General features: G+C 40.4%; 1 protein-coding gene across 1 annotated transcript in view; it reads left to right on the top strand.

The window, feature by feature from the left end:
* Positions 1 to 21,777, top strand: part of tbc1d16 (TBC1 domain family, member 16) — a 46,240-nt gene that overhangs the window by 13,055 nt on the left and 11,408 nt on the right. Inside the window, exons 9-15 of the mRNA XM_089018159.1 lie at positions 6,908 to 7,120; positions 8,310 to 8,472; positions 8,572 to 8,880; positions 15,613 to 15,789; positions 15,873 to 16,020; positions 17,385 to 17,549; positions 20,748 to 20,896. Coding sequence (XP_088874285.1) covers positions 6,940 to 7,120; positions 8,310 to 8,472; positions 8,572 to 8,880; positions 15,613 to 15,789; positions 15,873 to 16,020; positions 17,385 to 17,549; positions 20,748 to 20,896 — 1,292 coding nt within the window. The 5' untranslated portion in view covers positions 6,908 to 6,939. The remainder of the gene's footprint in view (positions 1 to 6,907; positions 7,121 to 8,309; positions 8,473 to 8,571; positions 8,881 to 15,612; positions 15,790 to 15,872; positions 16,021 to 17,384; positions 17,550 to 20,747; positions 20,897 to 21,777) is intronic.

Genomic DNA, 21,777 nt, shown 5'->3' with positions numbered 1-21,777 from the left:
GAAGTCCAAAACACAAACTGGCTTTTATCGCTGTCAAGTCACGTGATGTCGCGTCGTGGCTAGATTGCCAGATTAGTTCAGTATTACAGCATTACATAAAATGAGGATACAATCTAACTTTCTCAACACACGACCCTGAAAGTATGCCGGAAAACAACAGCACAATGTACTTGGTTAGCTTCATTGCAGTGACTGGTTCCAGGTGTATACAAACAAAATGAATATTACACAAATAATTCCAAAGCCTTGTAGAAAGAGGAAGGAAGTACAGTAATTGATGACAAGCTAACCACTATCCCCTGCGCAGGTTTTGATTATGGTATACTGTGAACTCTCACTTGTGGAGGCTCCCCTGACATAATTTGTTAGACCTCTGTTAGAATAGCTATTGATTAAGATATGACTGTGAGAAATAATTGAACTATCAAATGTGTTCTAGGTACAGCGCTGATAATCAGTTGGATGCCTTTTGTGCACGTTGAAGACACCGTCTCTAACAGTTCGAACATGATTGGTTGAAAGCGAGTTGTTGAACAGTGTAACTCTTGTACTGAACATCTTTTAAAATCAATCGGGTACTTGATTTAATCTTCTTGATTGTTTGAAAAACGTGATTGCCCGTGCATTACGAATGAACGTTTGCCAATTAGACCGTGGACCTTTGCTACTTGGGCAATCTGGAACTGGACGAAATTCAAAATCAATAGTGTACTTGTTTTGATCGTAAGAAATAGAAAAAGGATTGGTTTAAAAGTGGAATGAAAAGCTTGAATAGTTCTGAATGCAAATATTTCTGTTTGTATTTATTTAGATGTTTGTATTTACTCATTCTTGAGTTCCGAAACGTAATTCATATGCAATTCAGAATGTGGCCAACAAACGAAAGTAGCAACTTTGAGGCGGTGTTGTAAACTTTAAGCAATGTATATATGAATACAAAAGGTCCAGCAACACATGTAGAAAGACAACATAACAAGACTCAAAATCATGTTTTCTTTATTCTCTGCGATAAAGAGTGAATGTGACTGCAGTTATCTGGTGCCCTGCAATTGACTGAGCAACCAGTTCAGGGTGTCCTCCACCTAATCCGCGATGATAGGCTCAAGCAACCCCCACAACGCATTTAGGGATTAAGCGGATAGTAAAATGAATGAATGAATGAACTGGTGACCAAGATGTGCATATCGAATGGCATGGCCATTCTTTTGTTTTTTGTTTTTGTTTGTTTTTCAATTGGGAAAGATGAGATATGACTGTTTGAAGTAAACATTAGTACGAACCGTTAAGCTTTTCCTGTCCATCAGAAATTGTTCATATCCGTCACCTGCCAGGTGTTATGAGGAAGATAAAAAACACAGTCACTCGAAACATGTTTTTCTGGCTTCTTTGTCAACCCGGATGTCTTTTTATTGTCTCTTTTCAAATCTATATGTGAGCGTGACAAGTAAAATGCCTGAGGTGAGAAACTTGGACACTTTTTTTGTGACCTTGTGTTTATTATTAGCTTTTGGTGTCAGATTCCAACTTAAAAGTTATGTTTGCAGAGTAACAAACTACCCCTCGGGTTCATACAACAGTGTGGTGTACAGTACTCTGGGACACCCACAATTCGTCCGTCCAACTGACCTGAGTGGACCATAACATCCCCTTAGACCAAAATAACAACAAGATAATAGAGTAGGAAGGAATATGTCACAGTGAGGGGCCCCTCTTCAATCTAAATTGAGAAAATACAGCAGCTCTGGAACCAAGTCAATATCCTCATTGGATGGACTATCAGTCGTATTTTACTATGCTGTCATTTAATCCAGCTTCTTTTATGTTAGGCATCTGGCTAAAATAAAATCTCTCCTTTCTCATGAGCATCTTGAAAAAGTAATTCATTTCTTTGTCACATCTCTGCTCGATTACTGTAATGCGTATATGTAGTGTATTGTACTATCATGCACACGGTCAGTCATGAGCTTATCATTTCCATTCATGTAACTTTATAGTGGAACCGATGATGATGATGATGGTAATAATTAATAATACATTACATTTTAAGCGACTTTCAAAGTTCTAAAGGATCTGGGAACATGCTAGTGAAAACATGAAAATATATGTTTCCATTGTTCCAATCATAAATCCTTTTGTTCACTGTAAAAATGAGAGATTCACTGATATTGGTACTGGTGCAGTGCGTCCGTACTTGTACTCAGATCTGTAAACCTCTGCAATTTTCTGAAAGCCAATATGAGCTTCCCAAATACGGTCCACTCTATATTTCTGCTTTGGGGCCCCCTTGAGAGTTTGTGCGCAGTTTGGCAGATAGCAAACCGGTCTTCAAAAACAGTCAATGTGTAAATATGCTTCAAGATGACAGTCAACATTGTTTGCTTTTGAGCTTAACACTTGCAAGAGCACAGGTGTCAAAGTCAAGGCCCGGGGGCCAAATCTGGTCCGCCACATCATTTCATTCGGCCCGCGAAAGCCAATCAAAGTTGTGAAATTCTATCATGCTTGCTCAATCTGAACCAACATTTCAAATCGTCCCATGTAAACCACAATAACAGTCATTATTTTTTACTTCAAATTAAAAAAATGATGTATTCATTAATTTATTGTGCGCTCTAGAGGTAATATGTGGAGCGTATTTAACATTCTAATGACTTCCCCAAATTCACAACGACCCCCGAGAGGAAATCGTAACTACAAAAAAAAAAATGAGTTTGACACCCTTGAGCAAGAGCATTACTGTAATAAAAAAACAGCTCTGGACGAGACACACGTACTCATTTCTATTACAGTAAAGTCTCGTTATATCGATATCGGATATATCGATAGTCCCGGTTATATCGATACTATTTCTATGCACGCACGGAGAAAATTACATGCAAACAGGGTCGGATATATCGATAGTCCCGGTTATATCGATATTTTTTCGGACTTTCGGACTTTACTGTATTTACATATTTTTGCTGTTTTCTTTATCCTCAACAGATTAGCTGACACGTTTTGAGAGATGTAGTAACCCCCCCCCCCCCCATAAAAAAGAAAGAAACACTGCTAGAGTTTCTAGCCTCAGGGCCATTCCCCCCTGTAATTGTGGGCATCAAACAAAAGCGAGCTTTGTCAAAAGAAAACCGACTGTTTGGCAAGTAGACAGATTGAGTGACATGAGATTGTCCCCTCGTCTTGGTACACGGTAGTGAGATATATAAGAGGTCATTACAAGTTTGTTTCAAAGTTTTTCTCCAAGTTATAATTAATAGAAGGCAATCTGTCACCATTTTGTTTTTTTTATGACATGTATTACTCTAGCAACCAAAGATTTTGGTTACTGTTGAGAGAATTAATGGCTCGGGGGAAGAAGCTATTTAAAGGACAACTGACGTCTCCGGACAAGTTGTGTCCATAATTTGTAAAATGGCTTCAAATGACTTCTACTGAGCGTATTTTACAAAGATTCCAGCGCATATAGCTATATTTTACGTTTTAAGACTCGTGCTGAATATTCAGGAAGTCTTGTTTTTGAGTCGGTACGTGACGTCATAATAGGAATGCCCCTGACCGAGAAAAAGACACATTGTAGCAGTCCTTCCATCACGTCAATGTATTTTGCTGTACTTGTTTGGTCTGAAAACCTCATGTTGCACCCAAAAGCCGCCAGAAGAGGGCGTCCAAGCTCCATGGAAGGAATTTATCAGCCTGTGTAAACAGGCTGATAACAGCTCGGTGGCCATTTTGTGCCTCTTTTTGGGTGAGACATTTCCCCCCAATGTTGCCTCAAAATGGCACGGAATAAATTCTTCAATCGATTGCAACCATGTCTGCTTTCCTCTTCAGAACTATTTGAATCATATTCATAACTGGATGTGTAACAAGAAAGCATATTCTCCGAATCTGAAGCTATTGTTTTGATTCTCCAGCAATGAAAGACGTCATGGCGTGACGTCACGAACTGGGGGCGGGACTTTCTGAAAATGCCCAATTCGCAGCTCAATTTTTTGCAGATTTTGGACACTTTCAGTCATTTTTATTGGTGTTTTGCATTGACTAAAAATATCATAATGCATGTTTTGGGTATTTTAGATGCTATAAAACGTTTTTCTGATGTTGGACACTTTCAGTCATTTTTATTGGTGTTTTGCATTTGACTAAAAATATCATAATGCATGTTTTGGGTATTTTAGATGCTATAAAACGTTTTTCTGATGTCAGTTAAGAAACAAAAAAGTGACGCCGGTTGTCATTTAAATGTCTGCTGGATTTAGTGTGCATGGATCTGTAGCGCCAGCCAGAGGGGAGTAGCTGGAAAAGGCGGTGGGCAGTGTGCCGAGGGTCCAGTAGGATTTCACGTGCTCTTGTCTTGATTCTTGCAGTGTGCAAGTCGTCCAGAGTGGGTAGACATGCTTCTGTGCATGATTATAGCAACCCTTTTTTTCTTTCTACCTTATTTAATTTTATTAGCCCAGAGCTCTTCCTGACATGCTTCTGTGCATGATTATAGCAACCCTTTTTTTTTCTTTCTACCTTATTTAATTTAATTTTTATTAGCCCAGTGCTCTACCTCACATGTTTCTGCGCATGATTTGAACAACCATTTTTTTCTTTCTCGCTTGTTTTTTTTTTTGTCCAATGCTCTACCTGACATGGGTATGTGCGTGATTATAGCAACGTTTTTTTTTCTTTCTCCTTTGTTTTATTTTATTTTTTAGTCCAATGCTCTTGAAGGGAAAAGCCGAAAGGAAAATAAGTCCAATGCTCTACCTGACATGTTTATGTACGTGATTATAGCAACATTTTTTTTATTTCTCGCTTGTTTTTTTTTTTAGTCCAACGCTCTACCTGACATGTTTCTGCGCATCATTCTAGCAACCAGTGTTTTTTTCGCCCTTGTTTTTTTGTAGTCCAATGCTCTACTTGACATGTTTCTGTGCATGATTATAGATACGTTTTTTTTCTTTCTCCCTTGTTTTTTTTAGTCCAATACTCTACCTGACATGTTTCTGTGCATGATTATAGATACGTTTTTTTTTATTTCTCGCTTGGTTTTTTTTTTTAGTCCAATACTCTACCTGACATGTTTCTGTGCATGATTATAGCAACCATTTTTTTCTTTGTCCTTTGTTTTTTTATTTGATATTTTTGTTTTTACCTGACATGTTTCTGTGCGTGATTCCAGCAACCTTTTTTTTCTTTATCCATTTTTTTAGTCCAATGCTCTCCCTGACATGTTTCTGCTAATCATTCTGGCAACCATTTTTTCTTTCTCCCTTGGTTTTTTTTGTCCAATGCTCTACCTGACATGTTTATGTGCATGATTATAGCAACCATTTTTTTATTTCTCGCTTGGTTTTTTTTTTTTAGTCCAATGCTCTACCTGACATGTTTCTGTGCATGATTATAGCAACCATTTTTTTCTTTCTCCTTTGTTTTTTTATTTGATATTTTTGTTTTTACCTGACATGTTTCTGTGCGTGATTCCAGCAACCTTTTTTTTCTTTATCCATTTTTTTAGTCCAATGCTCTCCCTGACATGTTTCTGCTAATCATTCTGGCAACCATTTTTTCTTTCTCCCTTGTTTTTTTAGGCCAATGCTCTACGTGATATGTTTCTGTGCATGATGAAAGCACCATTTTTTTCTTTCTCCTTTTGTTTTTTTTATTTCATATTTTTCTTTTTTTCAGTCCAATGCTCTACCCGCCATGTTTCTGTGCGTGATGAAAGCAACATTTTTTTTTCATTCTCCTTTGTTTTTTTTTATTTCATATTTTTCTTTTTTTTTAAGTCCAATGATCTACCTGACATATTTATGTGCATGATTCTACCAACCCATTTTTCTTTATCGTTTTTTTTTTGTCCAATGCGCTACCTGACAAGTTTCTGTGCATGATGAAAGCACCATTTTTTTCTTTCTCCTTTGTTTTTTTTATTTCAGATTTTTCTTTTTTTCAGTCCAATGCTCTACCCGCCATGTTTCTGTGCGTGATGAAAGCAACATTTTTTTTTCATTCTCCTTTGTTTTTTTTATTTCATATTTTTCTTTTTTTTAAGTCCAATGCGCTACCTGACAAGTTTCTATGCATGATGAAAGCAACCAATTTTTTTTCTTTTTCCCTTTTTTAGTCCAATGCTGTACCTGACTTGTTTATGGGCATCATTCTCAGAATCAGAAAACCTTTATTCGTCCCACAGCAGCAATTTGAAAGGGGGATGGGGTGGGTGGGTGGGTGAAAGGATGGAAAACAAAATATTCTAAGCATAGTAACATAAAAATGTCAACTGTATACTGTAAATGTACAAAACCGTTTCATAAAAAAACTCAAAATAGCAACCAAATCTTTATTTCTCCCTTGTTTTTTTCTTTTTCTTTCCGGTGCTCCTTAGTCATGCCAGAACTTTCCTGCTCCACACTGGCATCAGGAAGTGGGTTGCTTGCTCAGTCACCAAAGCAGTAGGAAACATACAGATTGAGTTAGGAGGAGAAAGAGGATGAAGGAAATACATGTTGGCAATTACAGCTGACAGCGATGAGCAAATATTTAGGCAAAGAGGCATGAGAAAAAAAACATGTTTGTGAACCGGGGAAGAGGGGAAACCAGTTAATTGCTCGCAGTTTCGCTCGAGTGTTAGGAATGAAAAGAATCGGCAATTTTCCACACCTGCCGACACAGGTCAGGTGACATCTGTTGGCTGCTGATACGCGTTTGATTTTTCGCACCGCTGGAAATGTGCAGTTGCTCAGGGGGTTGTGTAGACAGTATGCATGCGTAGTGGTTACGTGTGTGTGGTGTTTACTCAAGGTGGGGACAAACAACAGTTACTGCACTGGAGGTAAAATGAAATGAACAAGTAAAACAAGAAAGATTGAGGCTGACATTTAGTAGTGGCATAAAAAAAATCTCCTTTTTCCCTCCACAGAAGATGGACCCGGCGTCCTGCTTTTTGAGGTGATGTCTCTGGGTCGGCTACTGCGACGTGCCTCGTCCAAGGCTTCTGACCTTTTGACCTTTAACCCCGGCGCGGCGGGCGTGACGCCGCGCTCGGGCCTGGATGGCGAGATCATTTACTCCAAAAATAATGTGTGCGTGCACCCGGCTGAGCCGCTCCCGGGATTGGCCGAGCACCATCCAGGTCTGTTTGCACCCTTTTAAGCCCACTCGTATGATCGCCATCCCTGAAAGTATCCAAACGATTTGATGTTAAAAATGTCAAACTTCTTTTGTGTTCATGCATCTATTGGGGCATGCTTCCATCTAGCGGTACAATTTAGCATTGCAGCATGAGCGTGTTTTGGTCCATTTGAAAAAAAATGCATGTCAAAATTGAATTGACATTGAAAGTTGAAATGGAATATTCACTTATCTTCACTTTTTTTAAACACTAGCGTTTTTGTAACAGTTGAACGGAAGTATTTGTTGATGGTCACCATTTTGGAATAAAATAAATGCAGAAAATCGCCATTTTAGAAAATTGGGGGTCTCGCTCAGTCACTCATGTGGTAATTTGCTGTTCTGAATTGATCCTCCAGATGGCAGCACTTAGCATCCACAGGTAACAGGGCGAATGCCCCAATGTATTTATTCTACATGCGGGCCATATCTTATTGATTTTATGACAGAGCCTACGGGACAAATGAAAATTGACCAGGGGCCGGACTTTGGACATGCTTGGATTAAAATATTCATCTTCAAACTGTGCCCAGAAATACATATACAACATTGTGCTGTTAGCAAGCGAGAAAGCAATTTCCCAATGTAATCTTCATTCCTCCCACATTTCCAAAACATGCAATTCAATTCACATTAGCTAGCGCCATTTTTTTACACCTGCCATCCATTCCAGGACGAATCTTACCCAGAGTCATCTGGCAGAGCTCAAATGCTCTAGAACAGGGGTGTCAAAGTCATTTTTTGCCGCGGGCCACATTGTAGTTATGGTTTCCTCTCGAGGGCCGTTATGAATTTGGGGAACCCATTAGAATGTTTAAATCCCTTCAAATATTACATATAGAGCACACAGCAAATTAATGAATAACTCGTTTTCAAATCTGAAGTCAAGAATAATAACTTTTATTGTAGTTGACATCCAAAAATATGAAATTTTGGCTCAGATTTTAGCAATCATCATGGAATTTAGTTTGATTTGAAGTTTGATTTGCTTTCGCGGGCCGAAAAAAAATGATGTGGCGGGCCGGATTTGGCCCGCAGGCCTTGACTTTGACACCTGTGCTCTAGAAAATGCGTGGATGGCTGTTTTTTTTTTTTTTTTTATCAGACCCCTTTTGTGATCACCATTATCAGCCCGACACCGCTCCTTGCAGGCTACCTGTGCGTGCACGTGGAAAAAGACGAGAGCCTGGGCACCACTCTTATTTTGACATGGGTGCCGAACTCCCGTATCCAGAGACAGGACGAAGAAGCGCTGCGCTACATCACGCCCGAGAGCTCGCCTGTGCGTCGGCACGGGCGCCGCAGAGGCAGACGGTAGGGAACGTCAAGGGTCAACTGGCGTTCTTGAGACAATAAACAACAAGAAAATCTCTCATTTTTTCCCAATGCTGTTAAATTTCTCTCCTCCTGCAGTCCGCAATCCCGCCCCCCTGTCGCGCTCGAGGAAGACGAGGAGCGGAACATCACCTGCAGCTCCCCCACAGAGAGCCACGGTTTGGTCGCACCAGAGAGCGGCACGGACGCCCCCTCAGCACAGCCCAAGCAACCTCCCACGTCCGCTGAGGAAGGCGACGAGGTCTCCTGCGAACTGTCGGACGAAGTGAGCCGCGACAGCACCATGGGGTCAGACTCGGACACCTTCTCCTCGCCGTTCTGCTTGTCCCCAGTCAGTGAGGCGCTATGTGAAAGCAGCAGCTCAGTCTTCTTGGACAATGACAGCAGGTCAGTGGGTTGAGATGATTGAGCGATGATTTGTGTGAACAAAACATTTTCTCCCGTGTCGCAAAAGGGATGCGTGCAATATTTTTCTTCCTGCTGTATTTAAGACGCCACTTAAAGGACAACCGACGTCACTTTTTTGTTTTTTAACTGACAAACATGCAGTATGATATTTTTAGTCATATGCAAAACACCAATAAAAATGACTTAAAGTGTCCAAAATCTGCAAAAAATTGAGCTGCGAATTGGGCATTTTCAGAAAGTCCCGCCCCCAGTTTGTGACGTCACGCCAAGACGTCTTGCATTGCTGGAGAATCCAAACAATGGCTTCAGATTCGGAGAATATGCTTTCTTGTTACACATCCAGTTATGAATATGATTCAAATAGTTCTGAAGAGGAAAGTATACATGTTTGCAATCGATTAAAGAATTGCAAACATGAATTTATTCCATGCCATTTTGAGGCAACATTGGGGCAACAACGGATCATCAGAAAAGAGGCACAAAATGGCGACCTCCAGTGGCTACCTCCGCTTCCACAGGCTGATAAATTCCTTATATGGAGCTTGGACTCCCTCTTCTGGCTGCTTTTGGGTGCAACACAGTTCTCAGACCAAACATGTACAGCAAAATACATTGACGTGATGGAAGGACGCTACAATGCGTCTTTTTTACGGTCAGGGGGCGGTCCTTTCATGATGTCACGTACGGACTCGTCACCAACTTAAAAACAAGACTTCCTCAATATTCAGAGCGAGTCTTAAAACGTAAAATATAGCTATATGCGGTGGAATCCTATTAAAATACAATCAGTAGAAGTCATTTGAAGCCATTTTACAAATTATGGACACAACTCGTCCGGAGACGTCGGTTGTCCTTTAACTCATTCACTGCCATTCACAAATTTAATCGGGAATTGAAAATATGACATAAAGCGCCATTCCCAAATTTGGTTAGGTTTTGTTTTTTCATGCTGGGGTGCCAATAAAGCACTGTCCATGGCATCTGGCAATGTTTTCCCTTCCACAAGGGGGCAGCATTTCCCTTTTTTTCCATGTTAGTGCTTTGTTTAAGCTTCAGCTGTTGTTAAAGCGCTATATAAACCAATATGTATGTATTGCATTGTATTTTGGACAGATGCCCTCATTTCACGCTCATATACCCCTAACCCATAAAATATAGGAATTTAACTTGTTTTTTTCTGATGAAAGAAGAAAGTCTAAGTTTTCTTACGCTGCATCGAATGTGTATGTAGTCCTCCTTCTTCTTTTCCTTTCGGCTTTTCCCTTCAAGGGGTCGCCACGGCGAATCAGTGTCCTCCATCTTCAGAGGTTTGATTCGTATGTTTGTTTTGGCCAAGCTTTTACGTCGGATGCCCGTCCTGACAAGACCCTCTGTATTTATCCGGGCTTGGGACCGGCACAAGAAGACTTATGTCCCCTTGTCGCTACAGAACAAGCAACTCGCTCAGTAAAAGGCTCCCAAACAATGGTCATCCTAAAACTCAATATTCTGTGGGTCCTGTAATTCAAATGACAAATGACAAAAACCCTGGCACTGGAGTGGACACATTTTCGCACACGTCTCGTAGTGAATGAGTTAAAATGAGACGCTTCATTATTTGTCGTGACTTCTTTGTTATGACTCGCATTTGTTCACATACATTTTTTTAATTAATTATATTCAATTACCTTTAGGAATTCTTGCATCTAAACCCAAGGTTTTCTTTATTTATTTTTGTATTTAATTCATTAATTAATTCATTCATTAATTATCTTATTTATTTATTTATTTATTTATTTCTATTGGTTTATTTGACAAAATGTAGCATTTATTTATTTATTTGATTATTTGGCTGTCCATTTATTTATTTATTTATTTATTTATTTATTTATTTATTTATTTTGACAAAATGTAGCCTTTATTTGTTCGCTTGTTTATTCGGTACTTGTATTTGGTTACTTGAGTTACTTGAGTGAACGTAGGCGCGTGTGGCTGCCGCTGCTCGCCCGCAAAAAAAAATGTCGTGTGACTGTAAAGTGTCCTTGAGAGTTTTGAAAGCCGCTTATAAATCAAATGTATTATCATTATTATTTATTTATTGATTTATTTGTTTATTTATTAATCTGTTTATTTATTGTGATTGGTTTATTTGACAAAAGGTAGCCTCAAACCTTTTTTTAAAAATCCAGTTTCTTTGATTCTTTTTGCCAAAACAAACATTTAATCAAACAAAGTGAGATTCAAATTGCCAATGAGTAAGTGAAAGTGACTCCATCTTGCCACATGATGGAGCCAGAAGAAAAATGATTCAAGCCCCCCCCCCTCCCCACCCCAGGGGAGCAATATCGTCTCTGTTCACTTGACGGCTCACTTCTCTGTCCTTCAACGTGGACTGCAGATACGTGATGTCACCAGGTGGTATGACATGCCATCAGCAAAGCTGCCACTTTACTCATTATGGGTTGATCTGGGAGCCATTAGCTTTATTGAATGGGGAGAAAGAAAGAGAGAGAAAGAGGGAGGGAGGGCTTGAGAGAGGTGGGGAGTTTTCCTTCCTCTCAAGGATGCTTCTTTTCCCACATTTCTCCCCCCTTTGTTTTTCAGTGTTCCGTCTTTCCCTCTCCACTTGCCCATTCTCAAATTGTTTTTTTTCTCCCCCTACTCAAGTGTTTCCCACCTCTCATATATCCCCCCCACCCTCCTTCCTTCTCCGAGCGTCTGTGGGAAGCCCTTTGATTTCCAGCGCGCCAGGAGTTGTTGTGCTGGGCTGAATGTCGGCTCGCCGGATTAGGGGAGGAAAGAGTGAGGCGGCTGGCCAAAACTTTGGAAACAACTCTCTCAATCTGCCTTTCACTCTCTCTCTCTCTGTCCCCTTAATAGACACTCTTAAGGGGTCCAGGAACTGGAAACATGTCACTTGGAATCATTCAAAGAGAAAAGGGCTTCCTATGAGAGAGCAAGATTGGATGAAAGCGGGCGGGTGGTCGGGGGAAGAAAGGCGAGAGCGCTGGGAGGGAAGAATCCACAAGACGAGGTTTTCAAGGAGTTTCTTGACACTTGTAACAACTGTCGGCTGCCAGTCAGACCTTATATCAGGGGTCTCCAAAGGTTATGCAAAGGGGGCCAGACTCGGTGTGTTAAAAATGTAGGTGGGGTGAAACCCAGGCGGACATTCTCAACATATAACATCAATTAATGTCACCGCTTCAGCTGTTGTTAAAGCGCTATATAAATCAATATGCATTGTATTGTATTGTAATTAATTTTAATACTATTCAGCGAGCCAATCTGTGATTCACATTTTTATTTAAAGTTTCAGCTATCATCAGCATGTGTTTTGGTTCATTTGAAACATGCATAGCAAAATTGAATGGGCATTAAAAATCAAATTGGAATATTCACTGAATTTCACTTTTTTTTTTGCACTAATTCAGTTTTTTGTAACAGGTGAAGAGAATTGTTATTTTGTTGATTGTGGCCATTTTTTTATTTTTATTTGTATGTAGAAAATCGCCATTTCCAAACCTGTCAAACCTTTCCCCATATTTTATAGTTGTTTTAAATCATTTCAAACAATGTACGTCGTTCTTTTGTTGATTGTGGCCATTCTCTTTTAAATTTCTTTTAAAAAATTGTAGAAAATTGCCTTTTCCATACCTGTTAACATCAACGTTATTTTATATATTTTTAAAATAATTTCAAATAATGTACGATGTACTACAACTTTTAGAAGGGAATGTTTTTTTTTTTTTTTTTTTTTTAATTGTGAACCGATCTTACAAAGACCATTTCGGCTCAAATCCAGTTTGTCTCAACTGCTGGTAGCCAACGACAATGCTGCCGCCGATCACGATTATTGTCACGGCAAACCAGCAAAAGTAATACTCAACCGTATATTTTTTTTATCGCTGCAGTACAGTAGGATTGAAAAAAGCATAACGTGCGCATGCGCGGTAGGTAAGCTGTCTGTATTTCTGCTTGTGTTAGCTTTTTTTTATCATTTCAAATAATGTACACGTACTCCAACTTTTATATGGGAATTGTAATCATTTATGAGGACAGCTATTAGCTAAGGTTAATTAACAGGTATGCATTTTCGAAAATTGGAGGGCACATTGAGTCAATTAGTCATCTACTAATTTGCTGTTCCGAAATGAGCCTCTAGATAGCAGCACTTAGCGCACACAGCTAACAGTGCTCCTGCCCAATGTATTCATTCGACATGCGGGCCAGACGTTATTGATTTTATGACAGGAGGCTGCGGGCCGGATTGAAAATTGACCTCGAGCCACATTTGGCCCCCTTGCCGGACTTTGGATGCCATATTTTCCGGTGTATAAGGCGCACCCCCATTGAATGGTGTATATTCAAACTCTTTCCCTATATAAGGCGCACCTTCAATGAATGAAAAATGTTTACCAAAACTGTATAATATATAAATATATGAAAGTTTTCGAAATATAAGGCACACCACAGTAAAGGCGCTACAGTGGAGGCTGGGGTTATGCAATACTTCTACAGGGGGAAATGGAGTAGGTGGCTGCTGACAGTAGTTGCGAGACCTGTTGTGGCTCAATATTACTTCACAAATAAGGTGCACCTGTGTATAAGGCGCAGGGTCATCTCTTGAAGAAAATTAAGGCTTTTGGGTCACAAAACACATAAGAAAAACCACTTTCCTGTTTTTCGTATTTGCGTAGATGTACACCGTTGTGCTTCTGGGGTTTTATTACCCGTTTGCTGAAATTGTTCCACCAAAAAAAGATGCAAATCAATGTCGCTTACGTTTTGAAAGTTCCATCCGGTAGTTTTGATTTGTGGGTGACGCGACGCCTGAGACGAGAGCAACAGGTGGGAAGCGGAAACAAAGCATGTGTCTGTTTCTACGTGCCAATGGCAGTAAACGGTTAAGGAGACATGAATAGATTTCCAATGTTTTTTTCCCGCCATCAATCGTCTTGAAGAAGTTTCCGTTTGGTCGCTCTTGTTGTCATTTTTCTCTCAGCATTCTTTTGATTTGTTCGCATTCTTGCAAGCTTGGCAGTTGAGTGCGTTACGCTAGTTAATATTTTCCAAAATAATAAAGCGTAAGAAAAAAATGAATTTGGAGAATTGAATGGTTTGGGAATAAACTGCGACTTAGTATTCAAATACCAGCGGCTTGGGGCACTTGTCAGCGTTTTGCTCTAGTTCTCACCGCTCGCACGTCAAGAGACGTGTATGGGAGGGCATCATGGTCATTAGCTATGCTTCATTAGCGTGTGCGTCTGTGTGTTGGACGGAGAGGATAATAGCAGCTGCTAAATCTTACAATTCAACAACTCACCCATTGATGCTCGCTTGTCGTGGAGTTTTGGATGCAAGTCTGAGTGCTCTTGTCTTCTTATCCCTTTGCGACCCTCGACACGCCATCTTTTTTGGGCTTGCATCAGAATCCAAATCAGAATCAATTTTATTGGCAAAGTATTTTATTATTTTATTTTTCTTTCTTGACCTCTCATGAGCAACAGTGAGACAATGTGCAAGGTATCAAGCGGAGCTAAAGTGATCAGTAGTCGAATAAAATCTGTTAACAGTTGGTGCAGACAATCATTGAACCATTTTAAAGTGACCAGTGGCTGTATTTATAGCAGTGTTGGGCCTGCAAGGCTTTCTCTACTGACCTAAAAACATAGATTAATATGAATTATATTTTCTCAATGAATTCTTATCAAATAATTCCGAATTGTCTTTCGGCGACCTTTCATTGCTTTTCCCCCGTTGTGCTGCTTCAAAATGTGAGTTTTCATATTTAATCATTTAACCAATCACATTCCAGTTCTCATTTGTGACCAGGGTCACAAATCGGCCTGGACGCCTTCACAATCAGTTCTGCAGGCCCTGTGTATAAAAAAATAAATGGTGATGAGACTGTTGCTTTAATCAATCAGAGTTCGAGTTGGCAACCGAAGGCCTTTGTTATGATTGTATGACTTGTGACTTGCAAACTATAATTTGCTAGTGAGATGATTGGGTAGTCACTCGTCAATCATAGTATCATTAGCCGCTAGTGATCAGAGCATACTAGCCAAAGCTAGCACACTGTATCTGTAGTGAGATGCATAAGCAAATATATTGTTGTGTTGTGTGTGTGGAAACCTCTGAAGGTTGCAAAAATTGAAAATAATATTTTATGAGGTTATCACGAATCCACACGTTCATAGTAAACATTCGAACAGTTTAATGACAGGATTTCTTAAGTTTCTTCAAGTTATTTTCTGGCCAACAGCATCCTCTAGTGGACGTGTCGTAAATCACACCACACTTGCAGCTGATTGATTCAGATGTAGCAATACTGAAGGCCGAGGAGTGACACGCGCAGCCCGTCACTGATTTGTAGTACAAGTGTACAATTATGCAGATGTCCGACACCGCCAGAAAGTAGTGGGAAAAGGTGGTGGGCAGGATGTGGAGGGTCCTGTAAGATTTTTTTCCATGCTTTTGTTTTGGTTCTTGCAGTGTGCAAATTCGCGAGAGTGACTTGGGCAGTGCCAATGATTTTTTTCCCGTTGTCCTAATTGTTCGTTAAAGTCGGATTTAGTCCATTTTTGTGAAAGACATTCTGATTTTTGTTTACTTTGTGTCTAAAAATTTTGCAGCACCTGCAACAAAATCTTTTATCATGTACTGGCATATTCATCTCGTGCCATAAAATAGCGGAATGTTTTTTTTTTTTTTTTTTTGTCTGCCTAGAGAGCTGTCCGAGGAGTTTATGCACCACTCGTTGAGCTCCGCCTCCAGCTTGGAGAGCAACGGCCCTTCGCAGGGCGCTCGGTGGGAGGAGCAACAGAAAGTGCTGGCGCTGGAACAGCTGTGCGGCGTGTTCCGGGTGGACCTGGGTCACATGAGGTCACTGCGTCTGTTTTTCAGGTTGGTTGAGAGGAAGAAAGTGTGAGGCAAGTCGCAATTTTTTTTCCCGATGGCACTCCAGTTTCCTCATGGCACCCTTGCAGTGACGAAGCGTGCACCAGTGGCCAGCTGGTGATAGCCAGTCGAGAGAGCCAGTACAAAATCCTCCACTTTCACCACGCTGGCCTGGACAAGCTGGCGGAGGTTTTCCAGCAGTGGAAGTGCTGCAGGGAAACACAGAGTAAAGACCAGGTGGGGAAAGTACATTGAATACACCAGACAAAATGCGTAAAGAAGAATAAAATCAACTCTATGGACATTATTATTATTATTAACTCATTCACTGCAAGACGTGCAAAAATGTGTCCACTCCAGTGTCAGGGTTTTTGTCATTGTCACTCGAATTCTAGGACCCACAGAACATTGAGTCTTAGGACTACATAAACATTCCATGGAGCATAAAAAAAAATTTAGACTCTCTTCTTTCATCAGAAAAAAAGAGTTAATTCCTAAATTATATGGGTTAGGATTATATGATCTTGAAATGAGGGTGGTTGTCCAAAATGCAATGCAATACATACATATTGGTTTATATCTTCAGCCCGGATCATCACTAGAACCCCCTCCTTTCACCACATCACCCCTGTCCTCCAGCAACTCCACTGGCTACCTGTTAAACATCGTATCGAATTCAAAATACACCTGTTTACATTCAAAGCCATCCATAACCTTGCCCCTCCCTATCTTTCTGACCTGCTTCAAATCTCTGTTCCCTCTCGGTCCCTCAGATCTTCATCCTCCCTTCACCTCTATGTGGAATTCTCTTCCACCCAACATCCGCAATATTGACTCCCTCCCTATTTTCAAGGCTCACCTCAAAACCCACTTGTTTAAAATTGCTTTCAATGTATAGTTCTATCTGCTATTTTATCATTTTTTGTATCATTTTACTTATGGTTTTATTGTTATGTGCTTTGTTTTATTGTTTTTATTGTAAAGTGTCCTTGGGTGTTTTGAAAGGCGCTTGAAATAAAATGTATTATTATTATTGTTATTATATAGTGCTTTAACAACAACGCTAACGAACAAAGCGCTAACATGAAAAAAGGGGTAATGCTGCCCCATTGTGGAAGGGAAAAACATTGCCAGAAGCCATGGCCAGCGCTTTATCGGCACCCGAACAAGAAAAAACAAAGCCAGAACGAATTCGTGAATGGCGCTCTACGTCATACAGTAAAGTCTCGTTATATCGATATTCAAGGGAGTCCGAAAAAATATCGATATAACCGGGACTATCGATATATCCGACCCTGTTTGCATGTAATTTTCTCCGTGCGTGCATAGAAATAGTATCAATATAACCAGGACTATCGATATATCCGATATCGATATAACGAGACTTTACTGTATTTTCAATTCTCAAATAAATTTGTGAGTGGCAGTGAATGAGTTAATAATGCAATAAATCCTTGGTGAACTCACAACTATTTCAACAGAGATCACCTGTGAAATCAATCCTCATTTTGAAAGAAGCTCATCTTCTCATGACCTCCAAGACTCCTTTATTTTTCCATGTGCTTTTCCCATCATTCCCTATCGGTCTGTGTGCATGCTAGGTGTCAGATGAAAAGTCCTGCATGCAATTCTCCATCCAGAGGTCCACTCTGCCGTCATCTGAGAGCCACCCCGAGGAGAAGCTTTACCGCCGGCTGGATGTGACCACGTGGTTACGACACCTCAATCAAAACGGGCAGGTGGAGGAGGAGTATAAACTGCGCAAGGTGGGCCTTTGCGCGTGTGTATCTTGATGGAATCTTGTTCCGTAAATACCGCTCTTGACCTTGTGGCTGTGATGGAAGGATCCTATTATTGATCTTAGCAGCTCGTCAGTCACAAAGTAGCCCTACCATAAAACCCCGTCCTACTTGTAACCTCCATAATGTGACTGTAAAACAACAAAATGTGAGAGATTACCAGGGCAATAAATGGAGTGAAGCCATTCGTGCATGAGCTCTCCCTGCTGGCCAGTCTCAATCGGATTTCAGAATTGCCACCCCCCCCCCACCCTCCCAAGACATATCCAAAGTTTAAAATCATTGTCAAATTCACACGATGGCTTCTTTAAAGTAGCTCTTGATGTGTATACAGCACTTGTGCATGTGTGCAGTCACCTGTGTGAGAGCGTGAGAGAGAATGTCATCGCCAGTGACACGCTGTCATTTGAGACCTCTGGGATATGACTCCCTTGAACGTTTAGTATTTACTGCAATGACTCAGCAGTGATAACATGACTTTTTGTTTTATCTCCTGCAAACAAGAGATGACATAAACATTTTGTTGTTGGTGCTTAGGCACAGGATTCACAATCAGGGGTGTCAGTCATTTTTTGCCGCGGGCCACATTGTAGTTATGGTTTCCTCTCGAGGGCCGTTATGAATTTGGGGAACCCATTAGAATGTTTAAATCCCTTCAAATATTACATATAGAGCACACAGCAAATTAATGAATAACTCGTTTTCAAATTTGAAGTCAAGAATAATGACTTTTATTGTGGTTGACATCCAAAAATATGAAATTTTGGCTCGGATTTTAGCAATCATCATGGAATTTAACAAGTTTGATTTGCTTTCGTGGGCCGAAAAAAAATGATGTGGCGGGCTGGATTTGGCCCGCGGGCCTTGACTTTGACACCTGTGCTATACAGTATTTGCATGTGACTATGCATCTGATGAGATCCAATACAAGCTGTCTGTATTTTTTATTTTTTTTGCTTTCATCAAGATGTTAAAGCTCAATTTGGATGAACACTTTGTGTGTGGTGTGGTGGAAACTTCAAAAAATAATGACCTTCTATCCATCCATCCGCCCACTCACTATACTGCTCATCTGAAAAAAAAATGTCACAATTAAGGAGACTTTTAGCATGCTTCCAGTTGACATTTTAACGTCTTAACTCATTCACTGCCAGACGATGGCAAAAATGTGGGCTTTTGTGATTGTCACTTGAATTCCAGGACCCACAGAATATTGAGTTTTAGAACTACAGAAACCTCAGACTCTTTTCTTTCATCAGATAATAATAATAATAATAATAATAATAATAATAATAATAATACAGCGCTGAAGCTGTACCAAAGTGCTAACATGGAAAACAAGGAAATGCTGCCCCCTTGTGCAAGGGAAAACAATGCCAGAGGCGATGGCCAGCACTTTATCAGCACCCAAACAAGAAAAAAAACAAAACCCGAAAAAAATTACGGAATGGAGCTCTCTGTCATATTTTCAATTGCCGAATAAATTTGTGAATGGCAATAAATGAGTTAACTGTCTCGAAAGTGTGTTGAGTTAACCCCTAAATCCTGATGATTCAATTCATTCCTTGATAAATGTAAAACTATACCCTGTGGTAACTAATGTACAGCACATGGGCGGTTTTACCATACTTTTCCTTTGAGAATTCCCCATTTTAACACCCAAAAATTTGAAATACAGTAATCCTTTGTTTATCGCTGTTAATGCAGACCGGGACCACCCGCGATAGACAAAAAAAACCTGATGTACAAAAAATATTTATAATGCCAAATTTAGTGGCACATAGAACAGGACATGCATAAAGAAGCAGAGTAAATGTTTGTAGTACAGTACAAAACTCTAATGCACCGGTGTCAAAGTCAAGGCCCGCGGGCCAAATCCGACCCGCCACATCATTTTTTTCGGCCCGCGAAAGCAAATCAAACTTGTTAAATTCCATGATGATTGCTAAAATGTGAGCCAAAATTTCATATTTTTGGATGTCAACCACAATAAAAGTCATTATTCATGACTTCAGATTTGAAAATGAGTTATTCATTAATTTGCTGTGTGCTCTATATGTAATATTTGAAGGGATTTAAACATTCTAATGGGTTCCCCAAATTCATAACGGCCCTCGAAAGGAAACCATAACTACAATGTGGCCCGCGGCAAAAAAAGACTTTGACACCCCTGCTCTAATGCAATCAGGTAAACAGTCCACTACCAACATATAGTATATACAGTATAATATTTACAGGTACACTACTCGTCTTTCTTGATGTAACGCACCGTAGATTCATTGATGTTGCAAAAGCGGCACAACTTTCGCCTTCCCTCAGTTTGTCAAGTCATTTTACTTTTTCACTCACTGTCATCATTTTCCTCTTCTTTTTGGATTTGCTGGATGATTTTGAAGGTATGGGGCGTTTAGGAGCCATTGTCGCAGAGGCGTATTAAGTACGAATGAAAATGTGCGAATACTGTACGTACAGTACGTAACCTGAACTAACGCAATGCGACAACAGGAGAATCCTGTCCAGTCGTGTCGTCTCTCGGCCAATCAGCTTCTTCACCCCCAGTCAGCACAAAAACAAATGAAAAACGAAAAAGCCAAGTTGACAGCGCGGCATCACATGAATGTAAACAAAGTCAAGACGATTAATGTACAGTAAGGAAATGATGAAAATATTGTTTACATTAATTGTCGACTCATTGTCAGGTGTGGCCAAATGAAAACGATGCTTTTGGTTATTGAACTAATGCTTGGTTTTGTGCATTTACAGTACAGTAATCCCTCAAAATGGATGAATAAATTAAAAAACAACAACAATAAATCTAACGAATACTGTATGCTGCTCTCTGTGACCCGCTGTTGTTTTACAATACTGTACTGTAGTGACTTTTGTTGCCATTTGTGGCCTTTTTTAGGTTCAAAAAAAAATCTGCAATGCATCAAAGGCCGCGATAATCGAACTGCAAAGTAACAAGGGATGACTGTACACTTTTTTTTTGTTTTTCCCCCCTAAAAAATAATAGCATTTGATATTGAATCTTCTTGATTTTTTCCGATTCAAAGATGTGCAAGTGCAGATCGTGAGGCTTTGACTCTGTTCCGCTCCTTTACATTACCCATAATGACCTCAGACTTTGACCAGAAACTCTTTGTGCTCACTGCATTACACCAGGCTATATTCTTTGGAGGTATCGACCCGTCCATCCGCGGCGAAGTGTGGCCCTTCCTCTTGCACTACTACAACTATGACTCGACTTCTCAAGAACGGGAGGCATGGAGGCTCCAAAAGCGGACGCAGTACCACGACGTCCAGCAGAGGAGGTGAAAACGTCCTGCTTATTTTTCATTTTGCACCTGGCTGCTCCGCTGTCACTTGGCCATGTTATCGGCTGCCAAATGCGCACTCAGTCAAACATTAAACCGCGTGGGAGTGCGTTGTGGCGTCTCATCGCCAGCGTTGGGCAATCAATAGGAACAATGAGAGAAATGTTAAGGGGAGGAGGCACGTTCGAAATAAAAGGTCTCTGGAGAAAAAAAAAACATGCTTATCAGATCAGATTCTTCTGTCGGTAAGACTTAACAAAACAGCTGTGGCATGTATGAACCCAGACACACAAACAAGAGCACCTCTACTCCACCCAAGCTAAGCACGCACATAATTCCCCATGACCATAAAGAGGCGGATAATTGGCTAGGTTTGATCTGCATGGCTTATTAAAATGTCGTATTGTCCCATTCATATAATTAAAGCGCTTTTTTGTTCGGACTCGTAAGGGGAGTCCTTTTTTTTTAAGGGCTGTTTGTCAAGAGCAAGCCCACAGGGCCTCTTGTCGGTCATTAGCAGGAAGGATCCATGTCTCTTGGCCTCTCTCACGGCTCCTCAGCTTCGCCCTTCTCGCCTGTGAAAGCTGAGCGGCCGGGCGACGAAATGTCGCAGCTGTTCCAAGGGCCTGTTCCTAAAAAGTGACTCAGAGCCAAGTGAAAGCAGTCAATCACCAGAAGGTGATGAACGCGGCAATAAAAAAATGTTTGCTGTGTTCTTATCTAGAAGAGAAAATCATATGGGATCGAGTTAGCCTAAGTATGTCAGCAAAGTTTTCAATTCTTTCCACTTTGACTAAGTACTTACCGTACATCATCTCTGACATATCTTGGAACTAAACGATTGGATTTTTATGCTCTAAATACAGTTCACTGTCTGG

This window comes from Hippocampus bargibanti, linkage group LG17 (genome assembly GCF_051943395.1).
Source record: "Hippocampus bargibanti isolate YZ-2025 linkage group LG17, ASM5194339v1, whole genome shotgun sequence".
In the NCBI taxonomy this organism is placed as follows: domain Eukaryota; kingdom Metazoa; phylum Chordata; class Actinopteri; order Syngnathiformes; family Syngnathidae; genus Hippocampus; species Hippocampus bargibanti.
This window is presented reverse-complemented; position numbering and strand designations above follow the sequence as displayed.